We start from the raw sequence: 11263 nt of genomic DNA, 5'->3' as shown, positions 1-11263 counted from the left end.
TTGTATTTGAAATACTGCCCATCCCTGTTAGCAACTAACCCGTGCCTGTAAAATAAAATAAAAACTATTGACTGCAGTAACTGAATTTATTTGATCTGAACTTCCCCTCAATATTTTCACATCTTAAAAAAGAAAGTCATTCACAGCAGTCAAAACAGCAGTTTCTCTAAACAAAAGTATCTAAAACTCCCTTTAGAGTTTTCACAGCACATGCCGCATCTTCAAATGATTTTTTGCCAGTCTCGCATTTTCTCTGAGTGCATTTTTTCCCTTGACAAGGAAGTGGAGGCAAGTGATGGAGTAGAACTTCACGATGTGGTTAGTTAGGTAAACCTTGTGCTGCTCACAGCCTATAAGAGCAGGAGGCCTTAGCTGCAGGAATGAAGCTAAGTTAGTAAGGCTGTTTTTCCTCAACTGTTTCACGCTGAAGCAGTGCGTGAAACCAGGTACAATAGCCAGCCCATGGTCACGTGGCTTGTCAATGAAGCTTCAGCCAGATGGGGAGCTCCTTTCGGCATCAGCAGGTGGCTGAGGCACTCGTCGCATCTGCATTTTGTTAGGAACTTCCTGGCGACGTACCCAGCAACATAAAAAATGAGCCTGGAGTCACTCTTTTCTGTGGCCAAGGGGCTAAGATCGAGGTCACAACCAATTAGCGCATCGTGTGCCGCAACCAGGTTTCCAACGTCTAGCAGCTGATCCACTTTGCTCTGTGCGGTCTTCTCTCGCATACAGGGATCCTCAATCTGCAAGAGTGTGCTCAGCAGCCCAGGCGAGATGTTCGCAGACTCAGGAGACTTCGCCAGGTTCATGAAGCTCAGAGTGTTGAGGGACAGCAGGAACTGAACAGGTGTCGGGTGATCATTGCTTCCCGACATTTGTCGCGCGACCCCGAAGAGTTGCTCAAGAGTGTCTTGGCTTATTCTTGCTGTCATGAGGAATCTGAAGCCCACTTTCGTTGTTAAATTCTCTAACAAAGCCAGGGTGCTTGAAAGTGTAACCCTCAGCCGTTCGGCTGTGCTTGCAGACAAAAATCCTTTCTTGTCTGCGGTCGTCTCCCAATCATCCAGATATTGGAGAAAGAGAGCAATCTTCTGAGCTTGCAGTCTGTTGGGGCGCAGGGCAGCAGCTGAAAACCTCGACGTCATGATGCTGATTAGTTCCTTGAGCATTGTCACAAAAGCAGACGTTGCCTCAACAGATCCATGCTCAGGTTCAATGTCATCTTTGTGTAGGAAAAGTCCGCGTCGAACTTCGTCTGAAAAGTAGCGGAATGCGTAATTCACGCGCATCTTCTCAAACCCATTCGGCTTGACCACCGCCTTGGTTATGTGCGGCATGGACTTTAATGCAACCTTACTTCGCTGGTCACACTCCCAGGCTGCTTCGACATGCCGAGCCGATACTTCCCCCTCAGGTGTCTTGAACGTGTGTTGCAGGACGTTGTTCCGCACATTCTTGATCAAGTGGGCGAAGTCTGAGACAAAGTGTGGGTGGCGTGCAGGGTCAGTTGGGTGGACAGTCTTGCAAACAACCTCCTTTGCTGTCCAAGAAATCTCAAAAATGCGCCACATACTACGATTCCAGCTTGCTGCATCAGTTGTCGCGAAGTCCACGAGGAGGGAAGCATTTTCAGCCAGGACAACAACCGCTTCAACGATGATCCGTGCAAGCATCTCAGCCTTCACGTTGCCTCTTGATGCAAAAACACCAAGCACCTGATGCCACTTTCCCTTGAAAGGTTGAAACAAGACAACGAGACCATGATCAGCTGGCACGGAGCTCATGTCACTTGACGTAAAGTCGCCCAGGTCAACAAATCCTACCACCGTTTCATTGTGGTCGACTTTCAAGTTTTCTGATAACTTGATTTCGTCAATCAGAATGCCACCGTGGCGCAGCTGGGCATCTATTGACCTGCACTTTTCACGTATGGCCGCAAACAGATTCTTACTGAATCCAAAGCCGCTCCGAAAGGAGCGAATGTATCTCTGGAGGCAGGTGCGTCCGGGGAGCAGCATGATCTTTTCTTTGCGAATGTGCTCGTAAAGCTTCTTGCTTTTCATCCGCATGATCAAGCATTCAAGGATCCACTCACTTTGGTACCTGAAACCCCTGGAGTTCTTTCACTTTGAAGCTGCAAAACATGCCCTGACCTGAAGCTCCTGTTTCGGTGAGAGATCTTTTATTTGAAGTTCCAGCACAGACGCATCCACTTCCGAGTTCTTCTTTCTCATTTTCTCGAGCTTGGTCTCAAGCTTCGTCAGCTTTTGCTGACGTCGTTTTAGTCTTGCTGCCTTGAGCTTCATCTTATACGAGCGTTTATTAGATAGATTGAGCTTTCTTCGCTGATATGAAAGCTGGTTCAGAAGGAGCTTTCTCACATAGCGGCACTGCACACAGGACTTGAGCTTTGATTGAATGACACCAGCACATTTCGAGCTAAAATGGCTACCGCCGCGGGTCTTGTGGGTCATCTTGCTGAGGAGCAGAAGGTACCGTTTTTCAACTGCAATACCTTCGCAGGGGACCAACATATCCGCTTTTTTGAGGATGGAGTTGGCTTCGGCACCAGTATGCAATGTCGACTGCTGCACAACAGTTCCTTGGATGGAAACAGTGGCGTGAATAGTGAAGCTGCACACCTCGAACACGACGACTTTGGGGAGAGCAATACTCTGGCCATCTTTGGAGCAGACGGAAAAGGCAACAGTGGTATCTGAGTCTGGTAGAGAGTGCACTGCCCAGAAGACACTTGGCAAGTTGCACTGTTTCAGAATTGCGACTAATTTGCGCTCTGTTTCCGAGCTTGTCGAGGACGATGTCTCCTCAAGAACAGAACCGCTTTCAGAAGAGCATTGCGGCAAGGACGTACCTACATCGTGCGATGCGTCGACAGCCTTGGCGTGTTTAGACGGGAGATCGCCTGTGGAATTCCGACTCTTTCTTTTAGCGGGGAGTGTCTTTGTGAGGTACGAAGGGGCGTTCGGCAGGATGGAGGGAACAGCATCTTCGGTGAGGCACGGACGATCCCTGGCCAGTTCGACAATCTCTCCGTTGATCACATATGTGTGAACTTCCGCACGATGAATTTGTCTTCAAAGTGGCGTTCACACACCACCGAATGTGGCTGAAGTTCTCTGTCTCCACGACGAAGAGCGAGCTCCCATTGACGAAAGCGATCGCGATCTTTGGGCACGGAAAACAACGATACTTTGGGTCCTTGCCTCACAGATTTGTAGCCAGTCTTGCATTGCGGCGCGAAGCAGCTGGTGTCCTTCTTAATCATCCTTTTAAACGAAAAAGAACCGCCGATCGCAGCCGTGGGCTACCGATTTGAAGGGAGACGAGAAGTTCCTCCGCTTCACGCCCATGCCACTCATGTCACTTTCAACGGGAAGGAACTGGCAGAACCCGTCTAGAGAACTGGTGCCCCGACCGCAGCGCCATTTTTGTCGTCATGAAGCGGCGTCGCGAGTTTCTCCCGAAAACTGCCGGGCGCCCGATACACCGCCCCCTATTAGCCCCGAGAAGTTCGCGTGGCGCCCCCTTACGGCGAACCGGGGTGACGTCACGGCGAGGAGAGAATTTTTCCCCGACTCGCCCCGCTCGCCCTTAGGAGGCTGTGACGACGCTAGCTGTCGGCGCGCTCGTTTCTATTTAATTTTTTTTGCGTGTTTTTCGTAGGAAGTGTAAATTTTTATATGTGCCATTATTGAGGTATGGCCTGTAGCTACAGGCGAAACTTCAACCAACATTTTATGCATGGTTGACAGGGCAGGCAACGCATGAATCACAGCTGGTATATGAAAATAAAGAAATATGGCCACAATTGCAGGAGCATCATTATAGATTTACATCTCGCACAATACATGCTGTTGGTGGTCTGAATGAATTGACAGGTTATGTATACTATTTTTTGTCTCTGTTTTTAAACAAGATCGCCGAAGCAGAAAAGCTGCACGCTCCTCGAGCACCATGCTAAATACAGTCTGGGCCATGGGGAGAGAATCACAAGTAAGACAGCCCAAGTGCAGGAGCAAAGTAAAAAAAACAAGGAACGTTTATTATATACCTTGCTCGCATTTAACCTATGCTGGATTCGGATAGTATTTCAAAGGACTACACGGGTGGTATCTGTGGACTTGTTTATTTCAACCATCAGGTAACGTACAACCAACGTGAGCGAAGGTGTCTAGCTCGTTATTAGTCCCTTCAGCCGTAAAATTGATATTTTACTTAAATCGAATTGTCCTGAAGCTAAAATACCAGAAGCTTTTCTCACGCAAACTGTCGCCCTTCAAAGGTTCCACATTTTCAGCTACTAGTGCTGCATCTACAACTGGACAAACGTTCGAATGCTTGCTTTTACTCATGTTTTCCTCTGTTGTCAGAGAGTCCAGCTGTAGGAAGTTTGGAGGCTGAGGAAGCTCTTGGGGACCTGCAGCAGTGTCTCTTTTAATTGAAAATAACAATTCAGACTAAACGGTGTTTATTTTTTTTAATACCGAAGGCTGGAATAAAGAATCTCAGGAACAGTATAAACTTTCCAAATTACGGCATCATTGCTGTGCATATTTTGGGCAGTTCAATACATATCATACAGGCAAGTGGGGGCAATTCGGCCGTTTTTGCTGCTACCATACAAACTAATTTCCAGTAATTGTGCATCTTCTAAGAAATATGCCTGCATACGTGTATAAACTGTATAATTAATTCACGAAGAAGCTACATTTATGTAAAACAGCCCTGTTCCACGAGCACTTCAAAGATCATCAGACGCAGGGCCCTTAAAACATCTGCGAACCAGCGCATGCAGAGTGGCAGCGTAGAGTCGGGGTCGCGAGCTAATTTGCCGACCACCAAAAGGCCCATGATATAAATGCCACTTCAGATGCCTTAAAAGCGGGATGTAATATTGTCCTAAATCATGAACAAGGAAGGAACAGAATTCCAGCTTCTGAAACACTTGCACCTCCGCTTCACCGACCCCTCGCAAGATTGCCTTGTGTCGTGTGGACGGACGGGGAGGTTCATCGGCGGAATTGCCTCCGCCGATAGCTTTCGGGATTCGTAACCCAATTTTAAAGGTAAAGGGACAAGCAGGCTTATAAAATGTACGGAAGCACGTCATTATCGACCTAACTCAACGTCTTTTACACCGGGTAAACGAAGTCCAGCTCCTCGAAGAGCTTGCGGCACACAACGCCAAAACAGGAAACCGTTGCTGGGAAGCGAGCCGATGCGAGATCGCGGAGCGGAGTCCTCCCCCTGACGTCACGGTACGCCTCACCCAATCAGGGCGCGGCGACCGCAGCGACGCTTGTGTTCGCTCTCGGGGCTAATAGTCACCGTAACACCATAACTCGTCGCGCGGCGCGCGCGGGCTTTTGGGATTTTTGAAAAGAGTGTATTGCTGGGTCGCACCTCCCCTCTCCGCGAGTGCAGCCACCGGACGGCCATCTTGCAAGCGGCCAAATCGCGTTCTTGGAGCGTTGCGGAGGCTGGCGGCAGCGTACTGAAAACATGTTTTCTACTCGTTCGTCGTCATTTCCCGAAGAAGTTCTTTAAAACCCTGTGTAAGCCGCGAGACTTGCCGTTGAGAACACGTGTAAATTTTTACGGAAGCGCAGTGCCGCAGAAAAAAGGAACAACTCGTCGAAAGAAAGTTTGGCCGGTCTCGCGGCGTGATCAAAGCTTCCTTGGCACGCCGAAACTCTAATACCACTGTCAGACGGGCTAGTTTAGTGTCGCTACAAGCGAGTGCACTTTGTCCTTAGTGTCATTTTTGTAGTGTGCCACACGGCTCCTTCCTGAGGAACACACTTCGCTTGGAGTGAGTCTGACGAAATCACTTCGCTCGATCGAGTGCGTGGCATCAATAGGAGTGTTTCAACAGCAAAAACATAGCAACATAGAAACCAAAAGGGTAAAGTAAGTTTTCTTTTTTATAAAGAAATAGAAATTTGTGAAGGAGATGACATGTAGAAGAGTGGCATTGCAAAAAAAAAATATTGGGGTGGACTTGGAGTTTAGGTTGATCTGAACCAAGATTAGCGCAGCGTGAATTGATAAAAGATGACGACAAAGTCAGTCATTCAACAGCTATCTTGGTTAGCAGAGAATGGTGGAGCCTACTTTTGTTTCAGCATGTAAGTATTCGAGACAATAGGATAATTATGATCTAATTAGGCAGTTTTAGGGCCTCCTCGTAGACTTCCATGGAACGAAGCGGAACGCCAAATTTGGATATGGTTCGTTCTTTATCTTGGCTTGCGGTTATCGATGAGAATCATCATATTGGCGTAAAATCGTTCATTAATGTAACGTTGTTTTAGAGCACAGCTCCTAGGAACCCGTTTCTGAGTTGAGCGGCGTCGGCATAACCGCGCGTTGCATTAAGGGCTGTTTCCCAAAATGAAGTCACACGTGACGTCATGTGTGACGTCACGAGGGTAAAATTTTCCCGCTAAATTTTGCGGTAAAAGTTTTTGCTAAGTTTGTTGGAAAATTTTTCTGCTAAATTTAGAGGGAAAATTTTACCCGTGTGACGTCACGTGACGTGACATTTAAAATTTCAGGTGACGTGTCATGTGACGTCACACGTCAATTCAGCGGGAAAATTTTCCGGCTTAATTTAGCGGGAAATTTAGCGAAATTTTTACGCTAAGTGGGATGGGAGCAGGAGATTAGGATGGGAGGGTACGGAGGGGCAGCAGCTGCATACCTTCCCTTTCGTACCCGTCCCCCCCTCCTCAAGAGCTGCGCTCCAGTTCGGCATTACAGAGAATTGTAAACGTCTAATTTTTTTAATGCGTCTTTATTAAGGGGTTTCGGTGGCCGAGGGGGCTAGCGCCCACCAGATCGGAGTACGTGGAGAGAAAGCTCGCGCTAGAGAACCCAGTGATCCTGAGCTCAATCCCCAGCCCTGCCCGAAGAACACACTTCCAATGAAGTGAGTTCGGGGAGCACACTACGCTCGCTCCGGTAGACCGAGTGTGTAATCTCGATAGCAGTGTTCAAGGAGTAAAAATATTAGAAGAAATTAGCGCTGCGTAAAATTAGTATTATTTTGATAGGAGTAATATTAGATGCGCACTTGTTTTCTGTTGGCAGGAAAGTAGTGCATTGTAGAAAAACAAGCGGCTAAACTAATTTCCAGCCTTGGCCCCTGCGCGACAGCCGGCGACGACCAGGAGGCACCCGCAAGACGTGCAGAAATCTGAAGGTGGCAGGAGAGACACGAACGGCTTGCTTGAAATGGAACTCGCCCAGATGGGGCAAGGTGTCTTCGAACCACCGTTCGTTCCCTTGGAAAGTCCACCGCTCTCGACTGATCACGGGTAGGTTGTCGGCCATGAGAGCGGCTATGGTGAAGGCATTGGCCTGCAGCTGCTGATCGACGTCACTTGAAATTCTTGCCTGTGCGTCGGCATCCAGGTCCAGCTGCCTCTCATCTGAAAGGCGTTGGGCTCTCACGGGAGAAAAGTGCCCCAACCACGCGCTTCCACTGTCCAACATCACGGATATCGCCCTCCAGCTCGTCCTCCACACACTCCATGATGTTTCGTTGTGGCGAGTGGCCGAGTGCGCTCGCGCACACTAGCTAAAAAAAAAAGGCTTGCTCACACTAGCTCGGAGCACGCGGAGCGAATGCTCGTGCTGCAGAACCCAGGAAACCTGCGCTCAATCCCTACCTCTGCTCGTTTCGATCTGGATGCACATCGTACCGGCGTGCGGACGTGTATCACTGGCTTGTAATGGTTGATCGTAATTATCAAATGAGATTTATATTTGGAATACAGCTCGTGACTTAGCTCAACAATGTGTAAACGTGTTTCTAATGCGACGACGAAGCTATTTATGAAAAAATCCGTATGCACAACAATATTTTGCGTGCCCATTACTTACCCATCGTCATTGCCATCATTTTGGAGTGACACTAAGTTTTCCCGTATAGCACCAACACACTTGGAGTGTGTTTCGACTGGCTGAAGTGCACTCGCTTCTAGTGACACTAAACTAGCCCGTCTGACAGGGGTATGAGTCTCTGTGCCTTTTTTAGAGAGCCCACATTAGAGAGAGTCTCCAACTGCTCCATCGTGGTCATGTGGTGTAGAACCTCGTTTTAAATACGGGCTGCGAGGAGGTGGCGAACCTGTTGGTCGTCTGCAAGAGTGTCCGGCTTCCCGCCTGCTTTCCTCCTTGCCGCGTGAAAGCCCAGCGCATGCGCACTTCCGACAAATCCTCACCCGAAGCGTCCGCCATCAAACTGCAACCCTCTCTATGGTTTGACATGGTTGTTCTCTACAATCTAGCCTCTCTAAGGATGCTGATCGCACCTCGTGCCCCACTTTATCATGGCGCGCATACGGCGCCCGTCACACTTCCCCTTTTATACCGATGTTCCAGCAGCTACGCTTTGTTTAGGGACTCAACATCCACAAAATAGCCCTTCTTGGGTAATAGATCTGCGGCATTGCCTCGAAAACCAATAACTAAACTAAACACGTACGTAAAAAACACTTTGTGAATTAAATAAATTTTACAGGCCTACAGGCAACGAAAACAAAGTAACACCCGCTAAGAATATTTTTATGCCCACACATATGAAACACCCGACAAACACTCCTCCGGATTTCTACCCGCAGATTAAATGGTAGAGACTACTGCGCCGTCGACATTACACTCCGTCAGAAAGCGCCAAGTTATTTGTCGCGTCCCTGTGGTCGACTACTTCGTACGGGTCGTTCCTCCTCTGTTTGGCGAGGGGCAGCTGGCGCCTCACCGCATCCAGATAGTCTATATCGACATCAGCAAGCAAGATCTCTTCATCGACCCCAGCCGACCGGACCACTTTACCTACGGGATCTACCAGCATGCTGTGTCCCCAGAGGACGTAGTAGGCCGTTTCGTCCCTCGAAGGCGACACGGACGCCACGTAGACCTGGTTGTCGGCCGCCCTACCCCTCGCCGTAAGCTGCCAGTACAGCGGACCGTTGTACATGTTGAACGCTCCCGGATACACCAGCAACTTGCAGCCGAGCCGCGCGTACAGCTCGGTAAAGGTCGGGAACGCGATGTCGTAGCATACGGCGATGCCCACTTTGCAGAACGGTGTGTCGAAGGTGGTCACTTTGTCGCCCGGTGTTAAGAAGCCCGCCTCGCTGAAGGTGAACTTGCTGGGGACATCGGTCGCATAGAGGTGTACCTTGCGGTGTTTGGCCAGCAGCGAACCGTCCGGTCCGTAGGCCAAGCAAGTGGTGTAGAGCTTGTCGTCCTCCCTCTCCGACAATGTTCCGCCGATGAGGTAGACCTGGTTGTCACTGGCCCAGCGTGACAGCATCTCGCTGGACCTTCCGGGAATCGGCTCGGCGTACTTTGCGATGTACTTCGGCTCGTACGGGAAGCTGAAGCATTCTGGAAGGCAGACCATCTTCGCTCCCGCAGACGCCGCCTCTTTGATTCGCTCACTGGCTCTTTCGAGGTTTTTCGAGATGTTGGGCGTCACTGCCAGTTGTAGCAGAGCAAGACGAAACTTGTTCATCGCCATGATTCGGTAATGTGAGCGAATATTATCTTGGATTTACGACTTGGATTAAGGGCGCGCGATACAACAGAAACGGTGTGCTGCCAGATGCGTATCTTTTGGGTTCTGCGAGTTACAGGTGCGAGCGGGGCCAATATATCCCAGGCGCGGTGATTGTTTTTAATTGGCGTTTGAAATCACGCGACACCGACGCGGCCCCACCCAGGAAAGGAGGCCTGCACCTTAGTCGTCCCAGACCCGCCCCCGAGCGGCAAACATGCCGAACCACCCCAGGGCTAGAGTGAACAGGCGCACGGCTTGCGGCACAAAAACGTGGATGACAAAGTTGTCCTCCGAGTTGGCAAACCGCAAGCCTTGCGACTGTTGCACGAGTAGTAACTTTAGCGCGCGTCCACGCTTCACACCTGCTTCAGGTCTCTCGGAAAGTGACTGCATTAGGGGTTCTCCATGACGCTCAGTAGATTTCTAATTGGAGCCGTATATGTCTATATTTACTAATTAAAGAATTTCATTACAATTTTTAACGTAATATTTTTACTTATCGTGACGAGTGACCCCCTAGAGTATGTCCCCCGGCCGTGTAACAAACCCGCACAAACTGCATTTGTATACTTTTCCTGTCTTTTTTATTATATGTCTTTGTCGAATTAATTTTTTACATATGAATAGCGGGGCATGTATGAATATTTTCAACTTTTGTAATGATTGTATAAATTTTGTTTTTAATTCGGTTATGATAAATCGATCTAAACCGGTCCGTTTTGCACTCAGAGAGTTACGCAAGACATTCGTGAAATGTTTTCTTGAGCAGTCAAATTGAGGATCTGGGGTGTGTAATAATGCGGGTCAGTAATGCAATGCGAAGTTTAGCCAAGAAACTGTCGGTCATATTTTGTTACACCGATAGTCAACTAATATAGGAAATGGAGCTATTTCTTTCTGTATAGGGCACAACAGCTGCGGATCTGAGTAGTTTTGTTAGTGGACACTTTGAGCCTGGCGGAAATTTATTCTTATCACTCAGGTCTGTGGCGCACTGGTTTAATGAAATATTTTACCTGAGTTAGAGACGTGCTTACCCCTCTTCTGTTTTTACCACTGTTAAAGTATGTTCCTCCTCCAGTTTCGGGTTAATGTCATTATAAGTCCGCTATATGCAGCGATAATCACCATATTCCGGCTTAAACAACCCACTCATTTCTTTCTCGAGAAGTCATAATGTCCGCATTTTGTTCGTTCATGTTTTTTGAATTATGAATGATAACAATAATCTTGCAAATTAATATTACTGTGTGCCGTTAAAGATATTTTGTTTTTCAATATTTGTTCATAGCTGGCATTCTATCCAATAGAACAAGTTTTGACTATCAAAAGTCGTTCCTACGATGGTTCGTCCACGCCAGAAGTTGTTTTTTTTTCGCCGTTCCATAATGCGCTCGATCGCCTTTTATGCAGCAAAATATGTTTCCGAGCCCCATGGACTTTTATCTCACTAGGTGCGTATGTTTACACAAGAACTCGTTTGTACGACGGCAAATACAAGCGCGATTCGCTCACTTCCATACTGTACTGTGGAGGAGGTCTACCCCTCGTCTTCTAGTTTGTGTTGGACCGGGTGCCTCTCTGAGAGAAAGGGGTTGTACGTTGCGTTGAAACCGACTTCTCAAGCGACTTGAGCCTTCAGCCGTCGGCTCTGACGTAGTTTAACGTCAT

At 48.4% G+C, this 11263-nt stretch overlaps 1 protein-coding gene and 1 pseudogene across 1 annotated transcript; both read right to left on the bottom strand.

The window, feature by feature from the left end:
* Positions 1-201: 201 nt before the first annotated feature.
* On the bottom strand, positions 202-3289 carry LOC120850752 (annotated as a pseudogene).
* A 5290-nt stretch (positions 3290-8579) lies between these two features.
* Positions 8580-9760, bottom strand: LOC115322475 (omega-amidase NIT2-like). The gene has a single exon (XM_040223393.3). The coding sequence runs from the start codon at positions 9551-9553 to the stop codon at positions 8684-8686; it is 870 nt and encodes a 289-aa protein (XP_040079327.1). The 5' UTR covers positions 9554-9760; the 3' UTR covers positions 8580-8683.
* Positions 9761-11263: the final 1503 nt, after the last annotated feature.

This window comes from Ixodes scapularis, unplaced genomic scaffold (genome assembly GCF_016920785.2).
Source record: "Ixodes scapularis isolate PalLabHiFi unplaced genomic scaffold, ASM1692078v2 ptg000120l_1___fragment_3__unscaffolded, whole genome shotgun sequence".
Taxonomy (NCBI): domain Eukaryota; kingdom Metazoa; phylum Arthropoda; class Arachnida; order Ixodida; family Ixodidae; genus Ixodes; species Ixodes scapularis.
This window is presented reverse-complemented; position numbering and strand designations above follow the sequence as displayed.

Bases quoted from the DNA above. Each gene is read 5' to 3' on its own strand.
- LOC115322475 (XM_040223393.3), bottom strand. From the start codon at position 9,553: ATGGCGATGAACAAGTTTCGTCTTGCTCTGCTACAACTGGCAGTGACG.